At 36.8% G+C, this 24,299-nt stretch overlaps 1 protein-coding gene across 1 annotated transcript in view; it reads left to right on the forward strand.

Moving 5' to 3' along the window:
- The first annotated feature begins 7,627 nt into the window (after window positions 1-7,627).
- wnt10a (wingless-type MMTV integration site family, member 10a) overlaps window positions 7,628-24,299 on the forward strand; it is a 29,425-nt gene continuing 12,753 nt past the window's right edge. The window contains exons 1-3 of the mRNA XM_028023562.1: window positions 7,628-8,239; window positions 9,424-9,689; window positions 18,818-19,194. Of these exons, the coding sequence (XP_027879363.1) occupies window positions 8,178-8,239; window positions 9,424-9,689; window positions 18,818-19,194 (705 nt within the window). The 5' untranslated portion in view covers window positions 7,628-8,177. The remainder of the gene's footprint in view (window positions 8,240-9,423; window positions 9,690-18,817; window positions 19,195-24,299) is intronic.

Below are 24,299 nucleotides of genomic sequence, written 5' to 3' on the forward strand. Positions count from 1 at the left end.
CCACAGTCTCAGCCCATCAAAACATCAATAAGCATTGCTGTAGTATACTCTAGTTTTCTCATCATATTGACTAATCAAAGTACTATACATTTGAACAGCCTTTACCCAGTTGGGTAAGGTGGTTCACAGAGGAGGGTAGGGTTAAGTGCGTTGCACAGAAGCACTTTGACAGAGATTATTATATTCTATTTTATGTCAGAACAACTTAACCACATCACAAAATCACAGAGGACATCACAATTAGACAATTAGTTCGTATAACACATCCCACTTCTTAACTTCTTGCAAAACATGACATGATATGTTTTTAAATGTTAAAACTGAATGAAAAAAAAACAACTTAGAAGGCTGCTACAAATTAGCGGTATGTACATGGAGTGCCTAATCTTTATACCATATTATTAATAATAAAAGAAAGGTATTCGCAATATATTTAATTTCAACCCACAAGCGTTTTACTCAATTGCTTACAACAGACTACAGTGAAGATTCAAATAAACTAAACACCCCAGCTGTTTGAAAAACTATCTCTTATGAAAAAAAGTCAGTGTTTTGGTTTTATTATTAAATTAAACGCTCTTCAGTTTCACATTGTAGCCAGCAGAGCAATGGAGAAAGACAGCAGCAGGGAAGACAAATATAATTTCTTTCCCAGAAAAACCATGTTCAAATCAAAACTCTCCTGAACAGATGAACATTGTACAAGTTTTAAAGAGAAAAATTGGACGGACTTTTTAAACAAGATAAATAAAAAGTAAGATGGGAAATCTAAAAGACATAAAATGGACATCCGTCCAGACGTAGAAGGTCATATGTTTCAGAATATTTTTTTGGCATACAATTTCCCAGTCATTTTTGAAATGTAAAGATTGTGTGTGTCAGAGTTGATGTCAGCTGCTGCGATGCACACTTGTCATTATATTTTATGAGACTCAAAAGTCATCATGTGTCATCAAGTCTGTGTTTTAAAATAAGCTAGGTATTATCAACATACATGTCAGACTACAGATGGATAGATAAATCTTTATTGTCATTGTCACAAGAACAACAAAATTTAATTGTAGTGGAAGCCACAGATTTTAATTTGAGTTTGTATTTCATTGTCTTCATTGCACTAATAAAAAGGAACATTTTTTATGTCATTTTTTGATTGTGTCTGTGAATGTGTGAATGCTTTGGGAGTCCAATGGACTTCATGAAGCAGTATATAAGTACAGGCCATTTACTATTCACCATTTCATTTGTTTATTTTATTATATTTCAGCTGGGCAAATGTTTTCACATATTTGTCTTAGAATACATAAAGTTACGTATACATCCGGGATCTCATTCTTTCAGTCATGATTCGTATCTCATGACCATAGGTGAGGATTGGCAATGTAGCTGGACTAGTCATTGCTTGTGAACAAGACACTTAGATACTTGTCCCCCTTTTACACAAAGTTGCTCCTCAGCTGAACCATAACATTATTGTTGCAATCCAACCACTCGTTTACACGAGCAACCGGCACGAGTCATGAGCAACCGGAATCTCTCACACCAGCATTTTTTGAAACTAGGTCTCACAGTGAAACTTTTCTTTAACCCCCACAGAGTTGTGCAGTACACTGCAGGTGTGAAAACAACAGTTTATTCTACGCATGCACAAACAGATATCAACAAAAACAATGGCTGGTAGCATTGTGCTGTGTTGTGCCACTTAACTTGTTTAATTCAACACAATTTCTGATAAGTAATATATTTGTTACATTAGCACAATATTTGTGGGAGACAGAGATGGGTTAATGTTTACAATGAGGTGGAAGCAATGGATCAAAAAAGTGCATGTGCGTTCCATGAGAAGCTAAACTCACAGCGCCGTATTGTGGCCTGGCTTGACAACTACACATTTGACTCAAACATTAAACATTTTCCCAGCTAACTTCTGAAAATACCCACAATTTCTAACCAGCAGTCTCATGTAAACTTAGCCTTAAGCTCAACTGCTTGAGGCAAAGACTGACCCCCAACTCATTGACAAGGGGCAGCCCTTTCAATGCAGTCCAACATGCACTGTGACAAGAAAGCGGACACAACTCTTGGTTTGGGCATACAAGGATTAGGTAACCCTTAAAAGCAACCCAGATACCACTTACTCTCACAACAACACCTGCAAAACATCTCAGTGGAAGGTTGTAGGTCTTTTGCAGATCCACAAAGGACATGCAGACAAGAGTAGTGTACTCCCATGGACCCTCAGTAAGTCTAAGAGGGCAAAGATCTGGTCCAGCCTTCCACGGTAAGGACAAAAGCCACATTTCTCCCCATGGAGGTTACACAAGTCTCTCGTGTAATCCCTCAATAATTGAAACACATTCTTTGTCCAGCTTTCTTAAATGAGACCACCACCCCAGTTTGCCACACCAGCTGTGTTATAATGGTTCTCCTTGTGACACTGCAGAGGCACGTCAACCATGATAGCCTGACAATATCCAGAACCTTGCTCAGTTTGTGTGCGATCTTGCAAACATTTAAAACAGGAGGAGTAACTCTCCTATTTCTGATACATAGAAATAGGAGAAATATCCAAGAATACAAAACAGTCCAACTGCTTCATGCCCTGACGTTGACACACAGAAAAACTCCAGTCATTACTGAATCAAAGGTTTTAATCAGGTTTAGCTGTTGGAGGGAAGAACTACTCCTGGCTTTAGAGAGAGAAAGAGGGAGAGAGAGAGAAACAGAGAGCAATACAGTAGATAAAGATTGAAAGGTTGAGAGAGAGAAACAAGAGAAAAAGGAATATCTTTTTTTCCATTAGGAATGTTCTATCAAGTATGTAGACATATTCATGACATTTTCACATGTTCATGTTACATTGATTACAGCAATCAATTGCGCTACAGAGTGATGTCTGTCATCAAAAGAAAACAATGAAAAATATCTTTCTTAAGTGCTTGTCTTTGCACAACACCCCTCGCCCCCAGACCAAATCTCCTGGGGAAACACTGATATGCATATTATTTCTAGTCATCAGTACCTGGGAACATAGCTGGATGGTAAGCTGGACCCGACCATTCTCATGGAAAGGCTGTAAAAGGCTGTTTAAGATGACTGAGATCTTTAAACATCTGTGGACCAATACTGTGCTCCTTCAACTAAATCGTGGTGACTATGTTTTAGTTGAGGTTTGCTGGTGAGAGGCAGCCCAAACAGCTTACAACAGGATACATAAACAGAGCTGGAAGGCGAGCTCCAAATGCGGGACAGTACTAGAGACAGTTCAGCAGGTGGCAGCGTTGAGAATGCTCCTTACAATTAACTCAAACATCAATTACGCCTTCCACCTGCTTTAAGCTTTAGACATATTACAAAAAAGCACATTCAACCATGGGCTGGTCCTTCTAAGATGCTGGACAGAAAGCTAAGGGAACTGCGAGCAGACATTAACCTCTTTAACAAACACTGATAACTGTCTATCGCATTTGCTTTGTTTTTTGTTTCTGTTTTGTTTTAAATGTCTTCACTGATATTGTTGTAACACAACAATTTCCCCCAGGGAATTAATGATCTACCTACGAGTCAAATATAATTGGAGTGGAAACGATAACTGTTATTATTCGATTATTCTAACAATTGTCAACTAATTTCAAGTGTAGAATATACAGACTCTAAAAACATGCAATTTGCTGAAAGAGCAACACCCTCAGAACAGTAATTAAGCCCAAACTGCACAAAGAATATAAACATTTTAAATTTCAGATGAAAAATCTCCTTTGTCTGTTATTTTTGCTCAGCACAGAATTCCTCAAGTGGGATAGTTTTACCTTAAAGTATTAAGTCTGTCAATGTGACTCTCTTCTGACAGAGTATCAGTAAAATAAATTCAGGAGAATTTAGGTGAAGGTAAAATTGTGTTTTACCTTCACCTAAAATAAATAAATTTTATATTAAGCATCTTTTTCTATTTTATTAACAAACAATTGGTTCATTGGAAAAATTGTCAACAGAATTGGCCCATTCTTATCTTTGTGTTAAATCAAGAATTTTTTTTTTTTTTTAAACCTTAGATGCATCCCTTGTACCAAATGATAAGTGCAAATGAGTGCATGGTGCACAGTCAGTTCTACAGAGTGTTAATGAGATAAATAATTAAATTGTAAATAATAAATAAATAACTAAATAGATACATTGCTGTGAAGATCCTCTGATTTTAAAGCTGCACTAACAGCATTTATTATGATGAGTTTTAAAAATGCAGTTCAATATATAGTCTGTAATAAATAGCACTAACAACTGAATTTTTGTTTTGCTCTGAGAAAAGGTTTTCATTAGCTAAATTGTCGCTTAGCTTGGTGTTTCAGCAAGGTCTGCTAAACATTATCCAAGCAGATTTCTAATGATCTACATAGTTTCTTTCTGATTTCTCATCAATAATCTACTTTTTATAGATTCATATTTGACCCAGACCTAACACACGTAAAGAGTACAAAACAGATTTCTGTAATAAGCTCACTTTGGCTATGCATTACTTGTTTTTTAGTGCTACTCATAAATTATTGGTTAAACAGACCAGCTCACATATTTATACATTTTTAAACACTTGGCTCATACTTTTTCCTTCTCACATTCACATTTTTTGAAGATGTGGACTTTTTACTCCCTAAGTTTTCTGGCTGATGTCAGTTTTGTCCTGTGATTCTTATTTTTCTATTCCAAAAGTCAAATCTTGATGCTTTTTGTTTCTTAATCTTATCTTCTTGATATGTGTTCTATTTTTTTTTGTTTTTTAGAAAACTTTTTAAAATCTTTTCCTGGCAGTTGTGCTGTTCTATGAAAAGCCCCACTAAACTCTGACATCTTCACATTTTGGACAACTCTAACCATGCCTGACTTCATTGTAGTAAATGTTTATTCTGTTTTTCATTACCACAGTTGAGAGCATGGTTCAAAATATCTGTTGTGTTTACAAACATCTGTCACTCATAAGGGGATGTTATTTTCCATTATCATCTGTGACAGAGAAGTGTGGATGTAAGCATATAACATATTGTGCTGTGGAGCTGAAGTCAGAGAAGCAAAACCACAGAGTCTACACAATATCCAGCTTTTCTCAAACATCTTGAAATAATTAGGCACAAATTTGGCAACTCTCTCCAAATCTTTCAGGTCAGGGTGCTTGAATAAATTCCTGTATGAGATTTTCTTTTTTCATGGGGTTTGTTTTTCTTGATCTTCTAAATTTGTGTATGGCAACTTAATTACGTCTGAATGCTAAACCCATGTTGTGTTTTACCACTCTGGTGACTCCAAGCAGGCAGAATGCTCGCTTCCCTGCACTGGTGGGGAAAGCCTTTTTATTTGTGGTCTCTAAATCTTTATTCTAAGCTACTCATAAAGCACCAGGATGAGTGATATCATGTGGTATTCATCAACATGGTAGCTTTTTTGTTGTACTTTATTTTCATTTAAACAGAGAGATTAAAGACAATGACACACAAAGGAGGTTAAGCAGCAAATGGAACCAACAATTTAATGAGTCCTCTTCTTGATTGTTTTTACTCACAAAACAGAAAGATTCTCACATTGCCAGACTTAAAACTTTAATTATTATATATATATATATATATATATATTAATTGAAAGTAAGTGAACAAAGAAAGCAATCTGAGTAACTGAAATCATTTTTAGGCATAACTGGATGCAGCAAATCAAAAATATTCTCCTGAATTTATTTTACTGAAACTCTGTCAGAAGAGAGTCTAATTAGCGTAAACATGAGGAAACAAATTAAGCCAGTTTACTTTATTTGTATATAGTTTTGTGAAAATGTAGAGTTAAATGAGTTCAAAGTCAGAGGTTAAAGGTTTTTGATCAGCAAACATATTTTTTATAGCAAATTATAAAACCTGATAACTGATTTTGCAACATAATTTTGTGTCTGTATGCCGGACAACTTTTCCAAGAGCATTATTGCAGGCAATACAATTTGATGGTCAGATTTTATACAAACTTGAAAAGTCTGTATAAAATATGTGTCCCCCTATATAAACGGCACTGGCTAAATAAATAATGTTTTAATTGATGTTCCAGAAAAATTTCAAGAACAAAATTACATTTTAAAGTAAACTCTTAATTTAGTCAGAGTAATGTTACAGACCCATGTAATTTTGCACAGACATAAAAAAAAGTATTTTCCTCGACTACCAGACGTTTCCTTCCCATTTAGTTCACAAAAGCAGGTATATGGTTTAAGTGAAATATTGTGTTCTTTGAGGCATACACAATAACATTTATGCTCAGAATAATATTTGTCACACTGTGTACTTTTTTTTATTGCACTTCTTGTTGCTAATTCTAACATTGAATTTACTTGTGTTTTATTCAAGTATGATTCAATGTTCAGATAGCCTTTTATTATAGTTTATCCTTCTTTTCTTGCCTGTGTTCTTTTTTATGGCTTTTTTTTTTTTTATCTCTCTCACACATTCAAGGGCTGTCACACAGGAACAATTTTAGACAATGGCATCAAAATTTCTCTAACCTGAAACTTGATGTGTACCAACCGATCGGCAGATGCTTAAACAGGCCGCTTCATGTCATCTTTCAATGATTAATGTGCTACTTAACAAAAAGATGGAAATCATCACTTCTGCAAAATGCTGGAGACGTGTTGCTGTCAAAGGACAAAATGGACATGTCTACATCTGTTTTAAATTGTCAGAAGAACTCTTTTCAACCAAACTTCAAAGCTTTTTAAGCCTTCAGTAAATAGTTATGTTACCATAGGCAACATTAACACCAAACAGTAACTAAAGCTGAACTTGTAAAAGTAAATGGACTGAACTTAAAAGTAATAGTCCACCATAAAAAAATTGAATTTTACTTTATGGCTCATAATTTTTCTAATATGAAGTCATGTGTATCTAAATTAAATCTGAATGATAAATCTAACAAACGCCAGTACCCTCCAAGTTGAAAACCCAGACATTTCAGTCCACATCTTTGTGCAACTGATCACAGCCTCTCTTATCTGAAGGACAAAATCAACAACTACAATAACTTATTAACGATTATAAAACTGCTTACTGAAGAAACAGCTAAGATATGGATGATACAGGTCACCATTCCTTTCCTATGTGCATATCTACACCAATTAGCTCCTATCCAAACCAAGCAATCAAGGTCTCCCATAAACATGATGATACATGACAGTGGGACCCCTCTGGAAGCAGGGATAATGAGCTTACCCGGCCCCCATAAATGCTAGAAGCGCAGCTGCTTTTCATCTTTCCTTACTCTTTTGTAAATTGCGTCGTAGTGCACAAAATTAAACAATGTGATTATTAAATTCAATCAATAAACATACAAGCTCAGAGTAGATGTGTTTGTCCAGTTTTTACATCCCTGTGCCACTAAATAGCTTGCAAATTGATCAGTTATTATAAACATATCTTAAAATGTTAAAAAGGGCAAATAACCCGTTTTCACTGATTTATAACTAATTGGCGCCCAAAATAAAAATCTCTAAATACCTAAACTAAGTTCAAATCTGCGCTGCACCTCTTCGCTTCACCATTCTGAGCATCATCGCCCCTCCAGAGGATATATAACTGCTCTGCTTCACAGAGGGCGCAGGCTAAGTGTTTTTGGTGTCCTTATCTCGCAGGATCTCTATCCTGCCTTAACGAGGCACTTGACCTCCCTCGACGCTCCTCTACTCCCCGAGTGACGCAAAAAAAGTGGGCTGGCAGAGCGCTAAGAGCAGGAGTTTAGAGGACTAAACATCACTACTCAAGCAGACTTCATTTAGGGAAGCCTATAGGTAAGAAGCCGTCTGTCTTATCTCGGATGTTCTCTCAATGAAACTCCTCGTTGGCGGAGACACCGGCATGAACGCGGATGTATTCGAGAGCGAAAGAGCTGACTTTTCTTCAAACTTGTAGCAACCAGCGTTCCCTGCCTGTCAGTGACTTTAGAGCTTGATGAAACTTTTTTTTTCTTGAATGAGGCTGGCACATCTGGACGCAGGGCTGTCGGAGCTGTCAGGTCCAGCGCAAACTTTTAGACGGACGTGACTTTGGTTTATTCATCTCCAAACTTAGAAGAGTAGTACTGGAACCAGTTTGAATTGAAAGCTCCTCCTATCATTTTTTGCAACTTTTATTTACATTTTATTGTTATTATTGAGCGCAAACATGGAACACTCAGTCCTCAGACTGACATGCGTTTTGGTGGTTATCTGTCTGCTGGATAAAAGGTGAGTTGCTATAAAGTTTGTTATTTTTTTAAACATAGATGTTAACTTACTTTATTTTATTTTTATTACCTTATTTATTCATTTATTTTGATTAAAAAAATTATAAAATAAAAACACCTTTCTGCAGAGATAGATTTATAGTTTGCAGATATCCCAACAGGTAGCATCTGCATCTGTATCTGAAAGAACATGGTTTAGTCAAATGTCAAAACTTTTGAATCATGTACGTCCTCTTCAGATAACATGTGGCCAGTGAAGTTCTGTAGCTGTTATAAGTTCTAGAAACTACACAGAAGTGGCGTGCAAAGTGGCTTAGTTGTAAAAGCAACTGTGCACTCTGCCTTACTCCAAAGTATTTGCATGTTAAGGTGTGCTAGAGCAGTTGCTGATATTTGTTTGCTAAGAGGTACACATGCCGGTGACTTCATGTATATCAGAGTGAGGCACACAGAAGCACACACAGCCTGTGGTTTGCTCTTAATGGTGATGAAAGGAAAAGCTGGACACCTTTCAGATCTTTCAGCTCTCAAGTTTTTCATTCTCGCTGCTGTTACTGCTTCTTTGTTGAGTTGGAAAGAACTCTGAAAGTGCCGTCGGCTGAATGCTGTTTCACATGATTGATCTGCAACACAAACTTCTCTCGGCTGAAAATAACTTTACAGTTAATTAGAAAATGTTTGTTAAGTTATATCTCCAGACATGATTTATGAGGAAACATTGCAGGGGCTTTCCACCACGGTACTAAAAATGACACTTAAGAATCATCAGCTTATTGTACAACAACCATCTCATTTTATTTAATTTCAGTCTATTTACATTAATGTAAAATAAGTTTCATGATGTATTATTGCACTTACAAACTGCAACACTGCTAAAAAACAATCATCTGAGTCACAAATAAAACAAACAAAGCAAGAAAGTGCTTAAAAAGTGGGCACATCTGGAGCTGGTTTTGTCACAGTTAACCATATATATATATATATATATATATTACGTTTTACACAACCCAGTCACAATGGAGACTGTGAGCTTAAGCCATCTTTGCGTTACTGTGGGAACTGAATATTGGGGTCACATTCAAGGAGACTCGGTGGTCTTAACTAGACTTTGGTGTCTAACAAAACCTGGCCGTCTGGACCACAGAGCCATCCTGCCAGTAACCCCCAACTTTGTGCTTCTCACAGGGTGGATTCCAATGAGATCTTAGGTCTGAAGCTTCACAACATCGAACCCATCCTGAATGCCAACACAGTTTGTATGACACTACCTGGTTTGACGAGACGCCAGCTGGAGGTGTGCATGCGCAATCCGGATGTGACGGCTTCGGCAATCCAGGGGATCCAGATTGCCATCCACGAGTGCCAGCACCAGTTCAGAGGGCACCGCTGGAACTGCTCCAGCCTGGAGACAAGGAACAAAATCCCCTACGACAGCATAGTCTTTAAAAGAGGTCAGTTTTACTGCGCCCTTCTGCCCTTTTGCTTTTTCTATCATGTGGCTGTTTGCATCCCAATTAAAAAACTCTTAGAATTACAAAAAGCAAAATTTAGAAATTAGAATATAAAGTACAACAAAATTTGAATTTTCTAAAGCAATAATGTACTGTTCAAATTAATAAAAGATGAAGTTCAGCAGGCAACACAGAGTAGCAAAAATTTAGATTTCAAATGGCTTGTGGTTTTCTCCTCAAACACACTTCAATGAAGTCCCTTTAAAGCACAGGCTTATGGAGAGATTAGCCAGTACAGCGACACAAAAGATCCCAAGCAATGGCTAATATAATATTGTTCTTCAAAGCTTCAAAAAAAAAAAAAAAAATGCACAAAGAGATCATTTTGCATTTTTATCAATGCCGCCTTGCAAGATGCTGTCCAGTGGTCAGGTTATCTCCAGTCACCAGCAGACCTTCCCAACCACATTACTGTTGCTCCTCAAAAACCCACACAAAGGAGCAGATAACTTCAAAAGAAACTAGTCAACTTCAGATTACCAAACCTGCTGCAGATCGGTTTTCTCCGATGCTTTGTTGTGCTCGGAGCTTTGCGAGTTAGCCACAAAGGATGAAAGGGGATATTTTGAGCGGAGAAGCCTTCAGATTGTCTCATCCCAGGTCATTGACTGGAAAAGGCATAAATTTCTTAGTAGCCGGAGCACCTGGATAGTTGGAACATGTGGCTGATAGTTTCAGTTTTGGGTTAGGTTGGCTTTCAGTTAATTTATCCCTAAAAATATTCTTTTCAGCATATAAAAAGTGTAAAACAAAATTGAAAAGAAAATATACTTGACAACTATATATTTGGAGAAGTGTTTATATTATCATTTATCCGAAGGTCCCTATTACTAAATACCACTGAGTTTTGGAAGAAAACTTAAAGAAAAGTAAGATTCCTTTTAGTTTAGTGAAAGGAGCATTTTCTGTTAATTTACTTTGTATGCCAGATCATTTTGCCTTATTTTCCCACAAATATTAGTGTAAAATGTATTTTGAAAACCACACTTCATTTTCGAAATACATTTCATTTAGATTTTAATGTGTTGGCTTAACATTAACATCCACAGTTTTTTTAAGTGGCATCAAAAACAATCTCATTTAAGGTTTGTGACTGTAAATCTCTGGTAAAATGAGATCAAGCTTTAACATTATGGCCCATAGCCAAAAATCATCTGTGTGAAGCAAAACTAAAACGGCATTTACTGTAACACACCCTTTCCCACAGCGGAACATGGTAGTGGCAGTATTATGCTGCCACTACCAAGTTTCCCTCATGTTTTTCTTAAGTGTGCGCAGGGAAGCTGTTCATGGTTGACTGGATTATGAATGACGCTAAATACAAGTCAGTCATGGAAGAAAAACCCATTAAAGTTTGAAGCAGACTAGCAATTGGGGCAAAGGATTCCCTTCCAGCAATTCAATCACTTTAAATAGACAGTCAGGGTTACAATGGAATGACTCAGATCAAAGCATGTTCATTTTTTAAAATGACCCAGTTAGTCTTGTCTGAAGTACAGGTGAGATTCTGTAACGACTCTTGAATGTTCCAATCTTACCTAAAATGTTCTACTTTGCAACAAGAAAAGAAGGTGAAAAGAATTTGTTTCTAAATGCAAAAAAAAAATATTTATTTCGCAGCGAAATGAAACCAAATTAATATCACACTTCTCAGTTTCTCATGTTAAAGCCATAAATCACTTTCCTTTCACTTCGTAATTGTATGCGCTGTGTTGCATTATTACATAAAAAGTTAATAAAAAGCACTGAATTTTCAGTCTGTAAACTGAAAAGAAAAATGCAAAAAAGTCAAAGAGCTATGAATGCTTTAGCAAGACATTGTGTGTATTTCATCTCTAACATTCATGCAGATCCTTAGAGTTTCAGGCTTAAGTAAGTTTGTGCTATTACTGAAAAGAAACGTTTTTTCTTTGTACTGTACGCTTGCGCACCTCTGGCCTTACTTTCCCTCATAACTGCCTCATTCAAAGGCTGTTTGTCATTATTAGTGCAGGCAGTTGCTACAGTAGTTGTCTGGCATCCCTGGTTCGCCTCGGGTGCAGAAACTCCAAACCACTGACATAAACAACCTCTTTAAATCAGATGATTCATCTGTTGCATGTTGATACGATCCTCTCCACAGAAGCTGAAAAATGGATGCAAGTTAACATGTTGCAGCCATTATTGCGTGCAGCTACTGCAGAGCGGCAGAGCTTTCAGTGAGACATGTTTACAGACCCGAATTAGATGAAATCTGGCATGCTTTTCAGCATAACTGCCTGTAGAAATAGACATGACTGTCTTACATGCATAGACTGAGTATGCCAAACCAGAATTGTTTAACTAACTTTATTAATAGATTTAAAAAGCAAGACATGTCATTGGATAGAACAATATAAACAATTTAGAAGTCTAATTTTGCAGCATCAGAAGCTGTTGGATCCTCAGGCTACGCCACAGATCTCTGCTGATGGTCTCTTGTGAATTTTCTGGGCTCGTGTTCATTCTTACTCAGCTTGCATTAAAAACTAGGCTAAGGAGGAACCCAAGCAAGACGGGGATCAACAGAAGCAGGAGAATCGGACCATCTCACTCTGTCATTCTTTCTTTCATTTTGCCTCTCCTTATCTGTCACTGTGCCTGCTCCTAATGCTTTTACTTCCCTTGCCAGAGCGAGTACTTGTGAATTTGCTCTCAGCACTTTCCCAACTCTCGGAGGCAAAAGCATAAACCTGTTTAGTCGGTTTCTGTAACACAAAGTGACAGTTTCCTTTGAAACTTTAATTCATTTTGCCACTTCCTCTGCCATCAGTTCAGCCGGGCGTGCCGCAGCCGGTGAATTATTTGTTAGATTGATTTGTTCCCAAGTCTTCCGGGGACCCGCGTGGAGGAGCCCAGAGCAGAGCCAGACAGGAGCTAAAACAGGCTTTCTATGTATGGGGGTGTGCCTAAGTGCCATCTCTCCTCTCCCACCTTATGCAGGTCAAATTGTTAGGGTAGAGGTGGCAGATGGGGAATTCCTTCGAGTTATGTACATGAGAGTTTAAGTTAGAGTATTATTTCTCATAATAAAAAACTATAACAATAGATAGCTTTTTAATTATTATAATTCACCTACAACTTTCAGAAAAGAAGATGGCAGTTTAGAATGTATAAGCTAAATAGCTAATTTTAGATTTTGGTTAAAGATTTTGAAAGAAAGAAAACATGACAAAATGCAACATGTATTATTGTATTATTGTAATAATACAACAATAATAATATGTACAATTATTGTATTATTTTAATACAATAATTAAAATGCGATTTATGCCATGCTTTACATTGTCTTTAGTGACAATGACTACCAGCCTTCTTGGCCTCCATTAACATAACACTGCCTAATGCAGAAATACTTTAAGTATTAATTTAGTTCATAATATATAAGAGAAATGTAACACTAAAATGTTCAGTTATTGACTTTTTATGACAGGTCTGACCTTGGACAAAGCTTGCTTACCTCCATGAAGCAGACATCTGAAAGCAGGAATTGCCAGCATATTCATTGCTGGGGTACTACTCTTACCACTCTCAGTTTCACACCTACCCACCAGCTTGTCTTTGTAAGTGCCTCCCTTGGCAATTCAGAGGCTTAAAAGCAGCAGGTTGACTTCAAACCCTCATGCCACCTTGCTCCTTACCTAACTCACACCAAGACAGGAAAAGGTTGTCTCAGGACTGGCTTGCAAGTGTTTTGTGAGAGGTACTTAAGGTTCTGGGATATGGCCCCCATTTAAACCACCTTTGATCCATCCCACATAAACTAATTAAACAGGCTATGCCTCAACACGATGTGCTTGTACCTTCATAAAATTGGCAGTGGAGTAATAGCAGTGCTATTGATTTGATTGAAGGATTGTGGTCACCGCCTCTGACTTCATACCTACTCGTCAACTTGGCTCTTTGCCTTCCTAATTTCCTGGCTCCGAGCCATTAAACCAGGCCATTTTAAAAAGATTGCTTTCAAGCCAGGCCTAAAAAACCTCTCTTCTTCTCTCTGTTTTATGTAACAACCAGTAGGTAGGAGGGTTAAAGTGAACCCATCGCTCTGAGCTGCCAATTAAGCAAGTCAGAGAGCACAGAGAGTAGCTGATTAGATGCTAAGAGTGGGTGAGCTGCACAGCATTCCAATACAACCAACCACATTTCTTCCCATGGTGTTATGAAACTATATGTGCTGTCCTTATTGAAAGTATTCATACCTCTCAAACGTTTTCAAATTTTGTCACATTGAAGCCACAAACCTCTGTGAATGTTTATTTTTTGTTTTGTTTCTTTATAAGCCAAGAGAAAGTAATGCATCATGAAGAAATAAAAATGTCATAAAAAATTCTAAATTAAAATTTTAAATCTAGAAAGTGAGACATGCATTTGTATTTATTTATTTAGAACCCTTGCTCAAAATTTGAGAAATAATTGCAGTGTCTTCAGAAGGCAATCAGTTGGTAAATTACATCCTCCTGTGTGTCATTAATTTCCCATTTTCAGTCCTGTAAAAAAGTATTTTCCAGAATTCATTACGTTTATCTTTTTATTTTTTGTGTTTTTAGTCACTCTTATATGTTTTACTGCAGAAATCTGCAAGAATCTCACAAAATCTTATCAATTCTTTTTTTATCTAGTTTCTGGAAACATCTTAATATACTTGAAATAAGACAAAACTAATTTAAAAGTAGCTTTTCAGAAATATATAGGAGCTTGTTTTAAGTCAAGAACTTCTTAATATTGACAAATGACTAGTTCCAAGAAGTTGTTTTCAAATAATGATTTCATTTAAACATACCTGTCACTTTGAAAAAGCAAGTGTTTGCGATAAAAGACTTCACAGTTAAGGTTATGCAACATAATCTGAATTCGATCGAAAGACCAGACTTTCTCTAGGCCATTTCAAAACTTTTGTTTTGTTTATGTGGTCTGTGCCATCTACATTTCAATGTGATGTGTGCTTTGAATTATTGTCCTCCAATTCAATTTGACAGCAAAACTTACAGTTCCAACAACTAACTAAATTTATGCAAGTGCTAAAGCATCACCCACTACACACACCACTCTATACATAATTTGTGTGAAGTCCTGACAGTTTTCGTATCTCCATGAGACAGCTGAGATGCTTAAAGAAGGATTCTTCTTTGCAGCCAAAATTGTCTTCATAAAAAGTCTTTGAGGTGGATCTGCAGTGAATCATCACAACCCAGCTTGAAGGTGTTTGCTTGAAATAAACAAATGAGTTTGATCTTCCAAGTAATAAATCAACACATGCTAATAATGACATTTCTGTGATGACAATTCTTTTTAAACACATAAAAACATTTTATGTAAATTCCAGAAAGGCTTCTGATTTTATTACATTTCTGGTTGTAATTAAAATGTTAAAATGTAGAGTTATGTTCAGAAAAACATCACAGCCTATTTTTTCTCCAACATTTTTTTCCTGTTTCAGCCTTTTGTATATTGCACACCTTGTAATAAAGGTGTCTTGCATTTGACATAAAAGGTGTCCCTACAACATGTGCAATTTGTTTCCAAACCATCCGCATGCATAAAATGCTTTAGATTTGGTTTAGATACTCTGAGAATACAAAGTTTTAAATCTTTTGTTATTGTGCCATTGCAAATGACTGTTGTTCTTATTTTGCACAAGACTCTCTTGTTTAGTCCTTATACGACTGCCTTTGACGTTTTATGTGTTCATCATTAGGCTATATAGCTGAGCAAAGAATTTCAGTACGACAGCAACTGCGTCAAACGTTACACCATATTCTTCCAAAAACAAAGCAGTTTTACGTTTTCTGACATGTGTAGAAAGAAGGTTGTAACCTCAAACTCTGCTAAAAAGGGAAGTTAATAGTTTTATATGACTCCAACAAGCTGCTTGGATCATTTCCCCCTTTCAAACTGTTGCACTGTAAACCCCTGAGTGGTTTCTTTTCATGTTTGCTTTACAAGTTTCCATTCTAATCCTCACTGTTTTCTAAACCAGTAAGTGGATCCCAGTGGGGCTGCTTTTAAAGAAACTGATGGAACCTTCATAGACAGAAAGCTCAGATCTAACAGCAGACAACCCAGATGGGACGGGTTAATATGTCTCCCTTCAACCCATATTATTCAAGAGTTCCATAAATAAAAATTGATTTCTTTCTCACAGTGCAAATGCTAGTCTTACTTTGCACTCAAAAACAACACATTAATTTGCATTTGCTATCAAGGAGAAAAATGGATTTGTAGCTGACGAGGTTAAATCAGTTACACAGTCAAGAGAATCCACACACAGGTATTGAATCACCTCCTGTTCTTGCAGTGATCCTTCGAGCTAATTTGGCTAAATTACAAGGCAAAAACCGCAATATGGCACAAGCAGCTTCTCTAGAATAAACAAGTACATTTTTCATTAAGTTTTCAGCACCACATTTTATAAAGATGAAAGTCAGAGAAAGAATCAAACTAGATCATCCAGAAGCACAAGTGAGTAATCAAGCTGACTGATGATTATGATCTGTATAAAAGATCAAAATAACATAAGGAGTAGGTTAGGTCAAAGTCAGAAATATTTTTATCCCTGACTTCTTATTAGTGCTGGTTTATTTAATCTCCAAGCAGACCTTGTACAGTTCCTTACAAAAACATTGCAAGGAACTGTAATGTTCCTTGCAATGTTTACCACATTGATGTTTTCCACATTTTGTCATGCTACAACCACAAATTCAATGTAGTTTATTTGGATTTTACATGATAGGCCAACACAATTATAGCATGGTTTTGGGAGCTGGAGGAGAAAAAAAATAAAATATAAAAATTGTGTGTTGATTTGTGTGTTTGTTGACTTGTATTTTGTCCTCTTTATGATGATCCCCCTAATTCAAACTTATTGCAACAGTTTAGCTTCAGAGGTAGTAAATCAAGTCCATCTGTGTAATGTTATGTCGAAATGTAGTGTGTTGTGACATTCAAGTGTTATTAGTGAACAAAAACAGCAAAATGACAACCAAGGATACACACTATCTATACTCTGAAACACGATGGCAGCAGCATCATATTGTGGCATGATTTTTTTTTTTTCAGTTAGGAAAATTCCATTAAGTATTTAACCAGAGGAACAAATGAGCGGTTTATATCAAAGTATTTTCATTTGTCAGAATATCCCAGACAAAGTACAGGTCTACACAGAGATGTGACTTGGTGGCAGAGAAATGAAAGTTGATATTGTCATGCAGAAAAGGGCAACAATTTCAGTGTTCCAATTTCCAAACCTTGTAGCTACTAACCAAAAAGTCTTTCAGATGCAAATATTATGAAAATGGGCTACAAAAGCATCGACGGAAAGTTTAAAAAGATGTCGCACTTTTCAGATATTTTGTCTTCAGTTAAGAATTTCTGTAAAACCAGCTAGATTTAAAACATTTTTGGGAGTTATGCTTTATTTTGTGTTGGTCTATCACATATGAGCTCCCTCTCGGTGTGGTTGTAACTTGACATTGTGATAAATGTCAGTTGGTTTGACTACCTTTGTAAAGTGCTGTATATCTATAGCAGCAGGACAAACACAAAAAGACACAAGCCACATTTGTCACGGTCGGTGATTGCCTTTTGTGTTGTTGAATGGGAGTGGTAGCAGTTTGTTCATGTTCTTCTGGTCTACCAGGAGAAACTACTTAACTGATATTGTCCCTTGCGTTTCCTCTTGCATTATGAGTGTTTGCTTGCTTAGTGATATGATACAAGGAAACAATATCTGTAATATCTGTCATAAGGTATGGAAAACAGTTGAGTGGTGATTTGCGCAGTTATTGAGCGTCATGCAAGCTTTCCTAAGTTTCATTTGGTGTAAAGAAAATGTTACTTCTTTGAATGTTAGCCCTTTTAATTAAAAAGGATGAAATAGTTTTGTTTGATTTTAAATTGAATTTGAATAAACATTAAGGAAAACTAAGTGTGTATCCACACCAGACACATTTGGTCAGCTTTTAACAGACCAGAGTTTGTTTGATCCTTACCTTTTTGGCAAGTGTGACTATACTCAAGCAAACCCAGGTGCAGACCAACTAACCAGACCAAGACCCACTTTTTGAGGAAGTCGACTTCCAAATGGACTCTAGTGCAGTCCAAACCAACAACAAGATACATACATCTTTTTGGGCTCCATGGCTCACTGCTGCTGGGCGTAATGGTAAAAATGAGCCCTTCATGGTTGCTAATGGTACTACTACTGCATGTACTGATTGTACTGAAATCATACCGTTTTCTTCTCAGCCATACTGCTGGCAGAATGTTGTGAGTCAACATCCTGTCTCATTCAGCTTGCAGCTCTCATTTGCCGATGTCATTGAGAAATTAAAACTATCCCATTGCAAAACATGCGTTGTATGAGCTGGTCTTGACTTTTAGAATGGCGTTGTAGTTGCAATAACAGCACAAATGTCAACAACTGAAATGCAGCAAGAAGAACTTACAAAGTTTGATTTTCTGTGCTCTGTCCCCCGTCATTTCTGTCAAATGAGGTGACAGAAATGACTGTGACAATCACCTGCATGGCTTTGCTTAAAAATTGAAGTCCCTTTGCAGAAAAGCACAATGTGAAAGCAAACCCCATTAAACAAACTAACAAACAAGTCTGCTTTAGTCCAGAAAATAAAGTGGACCAAAAGACTGTCCTGTTGTGAAAACATCCTAAAATTGCAGATAAGCCTAAATACACTACGCCCACAGTATAGCATAGTGGTGGTATAGTCATGAAGTGGGATTATTTTTCTTTGCAAGGACAAGGAAACTGGTTTGATTGAGATAATATGAAGTCATCTTAATACAGTGCTGAATACAATGTACACCTCTGTTTTCAGACTTTTATCTGGAAAAAAAAAATAAAAAAACTATGCATTTTTGTCTTATCCTTCACAATAATGCACTACTGTTAGCTGGTCCTTATTAAAAACATGTGTTTTGTTGTGTTTTTTAAATTGTTCTCTATGCTTTATTTTATGTCGTTCTAGTGCTATTTTTTCACAAGCATTAGTCATTTCCAATGCTTTTTACTTATAAACTGACTGTACCCACAGGTTTTCGAGAGAGTGCCTTTGCATATGCGATCGCAGCAGCTGGGGTGGTGCACGCGGTGGCCAATGCCTGCTCCATGGGAAAACTGAAAGCATGCGGCTGTGATGAGAAGCGGCGAGGGGACGAGGAGGCATTTCGACTCAAGCTCAGCCGCTTACAGCTGGAGGCCATCCAGAGAGGGAAAGGGATGGTTCACGGTGTGATGGAGCACTACCCCGCTGAGCTCTCCGGACTGCAGCCAGACTCCTGGGAGTGGGGTGGCTGCAGCCCTGATGTGGAATTCGGGGAAAAGTTCTCAAGGGACTTCCTGGATGCCCGCGAAACCTACAGAGACATCCATGCAAGAATGAGGTTGCATAATAATAAAGTTGGGAGGCAGGTGAGTGTCTGCATAACATAATACAAAGAGCTCTTAAAATTGTTTATATAGCAACTTAAAGATTAATTACTACATAAATCAGAAATAATGTCAGCCATTGGTTTATGGATTGCTGCATTGAGGCTTGCAGTTTGCCACTTTGTTGTATCCATCTAGAGATTTACAAGCCAAAAGAGAAATGTAAAAGAATGTCTGACTAGGGACACAAAACGCAAGGCATGTCCAACAAAACTGTGTTGAAACGTTTAATGTGATCTACTAGCACACTGAGATTTATGCATATAAATTGCATATAAATTGTTTCAATTTATATGCAATTGTTTAAATTGTTTAAATAGCATATAAACAAATTGTTTAAATAGCATATAAACAAATTGTTTAAATAGCATATAAACAAGGTTTTTAAGGAGTCTGTCAACAAATAATACAAGAGCCTCCCAAAAAATAACATGTTGTGTTCCCTTGTTTCTAAACAACTAAACTTTTCTTGACTCTTTCTCTCACACATGAGTGAGGTGTGTGAGTGAGGTGAGCACATTTTCTCTCCGTAGGACTGAGAACATTGACTGTTTTGTCCTGTAGTCACTTTTAGCTTTTACTTCCTGGCTGATGTCTTTAGAAGTCCCTTCAATGTTTCCACATAACGCTCTTCCTCATGATGCTATCTATTTTATGAAGTGGACCAGTTTCTCCTGCAGCAAAACAGTTCCACAACATGATGCTGCCACCCACATACTTGGCAGTTATAATGGGGCAACCATCGCTGTTCTTGCTCAAGATATAACAATGGCAATTATCACTAAACAGTTCAAGTTTATTTTCATCAGACCACGGGACATGCCTCCAAAAATTAAGATATTTGTCCCTGTTTGCATCTGCAAACTAGTCTGGATTTTATATTTCTTTTTAAGTAAAGGCTTTTTTCTCTCTGAGGGACCTTTCAGCCCATGTCAGGTACAGGACAGTTTGACTGTGGATGATGACACTGCCTTACCACAAGGTAGCTTTTGTTCTGGAGTATATCTGCACATTTCGGAACAAAAGACGTTCATCTCTGGGACACAGAAACCATCCTCTTCATAAGCATTTTGATAGTTGGACATGCCGATCATGTCAATACTTGTATAAAATTGTTTGAACAGATGAAGTCGGCACCTTCAAGCATTGTTAAATTGTTTCAAACGATGAGCCAGACTTGTGCAGTTGCATAATTCTCATCCAGATATCTTGGCTGATTTCTTTTGAATTTCGTGTCAAACTAGGAAGCCGTGTGTTTCAGGCATGGCCTTAAAATACATCCACAGGTGTGACTCCAATTAACTTAATGTGTCAGTTACCCTGTTAGAAGTGTGTGGTCCGAAAGATTTGACACAAATCATAAAATTTTATAAACGACAGGTTTTTGATGCATAAGAGGGTCCTTTTGGACCTGGTGAGGTAATCTTTTTGCAATATATTTGTAATGAAAAGTTTTCATCACTTCATATTCCAGGTATTCCTCAACAAACATATTGATATTGATATCATGCAATTCAAATGTTTTCTAAAAATGCTTAAAACGGTGAAAAAATTAAATATTTCAAACATTAAATTAAATAATTCTTGTGTGAAATAAAACACAGCAGAAAGTATCAAACTAAACATTACTTTGAATCAAAATGACAAAAATAGCATAATAACACATTGATTTAAACACGGGTCCGATAGGACCCACTCATGGAAGACTGTATAGTCAATATTTCATGCATCAAAGGATTAAAATGCATCAGTGCATACATTTGCATCACATCATTATGCATCAAAGCACACCTATTTTTAATTTGTTCATCTAATTGGTTCTTTTACTACATTACATTGATGCTCAATTCTGTGACTGTCCAACAAATTAAAACTAACAAAATAAAAACAATGACATCTAGATGACAATACATTTCAGGTCTGATGCTAAGTATTTATAATTAAGCTTTGCATGAATCTCTCAGACTTGCTACATCTGCCACTTCAATTGTGTGACACTAATAATTTGGTCATAATGTTTCCAGAAGGATAGAGAGAAAGTGGCAAAAACATTTATTCATGATGCTAAATAGTTAATATAATAGAGCTAGTGCTTTTCTTCATAAAACAATAAGTCTGAACGAAAATGCAATGCAATGCAATTTGAGACTTAATTATTAGAAGTAATAGACAAACTTTAATACCCATCCCTCAGTAGTTTCTGCCATCTTTAAGGTTTCCTACTTCTTCTAAACTCATAATTCCTCAGTTTTTGTCCAATGTTTAATATGTCTTTTCTGTCTAAATTTATTGCAATTTTCAAACTTTTTCCTTCACATGCTACCAAAACCTCTGGTATGTGTTTGTAGATAAGACAATTGTCAAATCTAAATATATAGTGCATTTTTTAAGAATATCTTGAGATGCATCCCATTTGCTGTTTCTTCTAAGACTGCATCCCCTGACATTGTTTTCACATAAACTCAAAATTCAAAGTTTTGTTTTTTTTCTAATAGAAATGATAATAATATAATGATATAAGGCTGTCACACTGGCTCTCTTTTGTCAACACATTTTTTACTCTTGATTAATGTTTCTTTTGACAAGCTTAATAGAGATGCAAGAGGTTGTAATTAGTTGAGAATTTTGCCAGTTTAATTTTTTTTTTCAAAGGCAACGATTACAACCGCCACCGTTTGAAAAGACACCCAAGCATTGTTTTGATGACTAGTTCTAAAGGATTTGCCCTTGGGGGAACTCAAGAAAAAATGTAAATGACATTGATAAGCTGGGCAGCAACCATCTCTGTTGTGGCAGAGAGACAGGTAGTAACCATAAATTGCTCATTGTTCCCCCGTTTCCTCCAGAGTAATTTGGGATCGTATCTTTTCATCAGTTTACTTCTGGTCCCCTTGATTTTGCAGACAAAACACAAATGCGTTCGTCAGCTGAATGCAACAACAGCTGGCCTCTCTGCTGTAGCTGGATGTTAGAGTTAGTCATATACACATTTCTTTGATGTTAGTTTTGTATTTAGCCTTTTTTTCACCAAGAAAATCCCATTGAGATTAAAAATGTCTTATGAAAGACAATCCTGGCCAAGACTGGCGGCTTGTCAGACTGATGACAAAAGGTTTCTATTAGTGAGGGGGAGTTGATATAACATGAGTAATAATGAATTGCTAAGCTAAATAAAGCCTATATTTTACTCTGTGAGGCCTCTTATTTTGTTTAAACAGATTGGCTCGGTTTCGGTTACCCAATTGTTATTTTGAATGAGTGCTTCATCATAATTCAGGTTTTAAAGGAGGGAAACTGACTCAGGCTGTCTCATGGCACAACATGCATCTTTGTTTTGTTTTCTTTGCTTATCTTCATAAAACAACACATCCAGATGAAATGCTCATTAAGAAGGCACATTTTGTAAATCTGAGATGTCATATTGTTAAAATATTCAATTTCCATTCACTGGTGTACAATGTGAAACAACACATCTGTAGAATTAAATATGCTCTTTGTTGCAGTTTTACAATTCAAGTTACAGTGATAAAGATATAATTTGACAAATTAATTTTGATTATCATGTGATCCCCTTGTATTGTGACATGATAGGTAATAAACATGTAGTGTGTTGGCATGTTATTTTTGAGGTATTCTTGCCCATTGATTCAAAATATAATTTTGGCCAACATTTTGTACATATTTAACTTGTGCTGGACAGTGTCATAGTTGGTAGCAGTGTAGCCTTGCAACTAGAAGATCCTTTGTTCAAATCATTCTGCATGGAGTTTGCAAGTTCTCTCTGTGAAAACTATCATTTAAGTAACTTTTACAAAAATATGTTTTTTCCATATTGATTAAAACTGTTACCATGTTGTGACAGGATAATATGAGACAGATACTCTGTGAAAAGATCAAGCTCCTCCACCTTCTCCCAATGTCACTAGCGGTCTGCAGAATTGCCAGGTCAAAAACAACCAATCAGAGACAGGAGGAGCATCTGAGCGCTGTCAATCAATCTCATATACATGGTGCAAAATGTTCTAATGACAAAGAAACAACGTATAGGTAAACCAATCATCCAGCGTCATCAGTGTCCATGCTAACTAGCATTCGTGGCAGAAATGTTGTGGTGAGCCAAGATATCAGAAAGCAAGGCGGAGGGCTTTAGAACAAGAGTGGCTGACAGCGCTAAGGCCCTCCTCCTGGCTCTGGTTATCTCTCACTGCGTGGTGTATTTCTGTACTGGGAGGACTGGGAGAAGGTAGAGGAGCTATTTTTTTCATAGATTTTCTGTCTTATGCTCTACCACATAATGATAATTTTAACAAATATGTTAAGTACATTTACATGCTGCAACTTTTATGAGAGCACTGGGGGAAGTAATATTCTATTGTAAATGTTTAGGGTTCCAAAGCAAATATTTTTCAAATGTGAGGGAGACACGTTTCCTTCAGACATAATTACTGTGATGCCCTTGTGTCATAGAAAACCTCGTTATTATAGAAATCAGTAGACTAGATTAACTTTGCAGCAGTGGGGATATTTGTAGCTTTCCTATATAAACTATAAAATAAAATAGGGTGCAACGCTGGCTCAGCAGGTAAGAGTTGTTCTGTAACCAGTAGGTTGCCAGTTCAAATCCCTACTCTGTCCGTCTCAGTCATTGTGATGGTTTTAGACTCCAGACCCCTGCTTACTGACAGAACTGATGGCCTCTGATGACCTTTGTAGAGATAAAGTGTTCTTCAAATGTCACTGTTGTTAGACATCTGATGCCTTGATCTGCAAAACATTAGCTAGAATGCAGAGCACAGAATCTTAATTATCTTTTAAAAAGCACTTTATGGACTCTTTTCTTTGTCTAATGAAGGAAGTTAATTATTAAGTACCACACCAGCTTTATTGAGTCTGATCTCCAACAGGTTACAGGTGGCCACAGACTGGAGAGCACTACTTCAGTGAGCACTAACAGTAGACAGAGCCAACTATAGGTGAAGGTAAATAACTTAGGGGAGGAATAAAGCAGTAAAAGAGAAAAAAGCAGTGGGTGAAGACAGAGAAGCAAATGAGTCAGTGAAGAACTGCAACATCTCACATCTGATTAC

Source organism: Xiphophorus couchianus, chromosome 7 (assembly GCF_001444195.1).
Source record: "Xiphophorus couchianus chromosome 7, X_couchianus-1.0, whole genome shotgun sequence".
Lineage (NCBI taxonomy): Eukaryota > Metazoa > Chordata > Actinopteri > Cyprinodontiformes > Poeciliidae > Xiphophorus > Xiphophorus couchianus.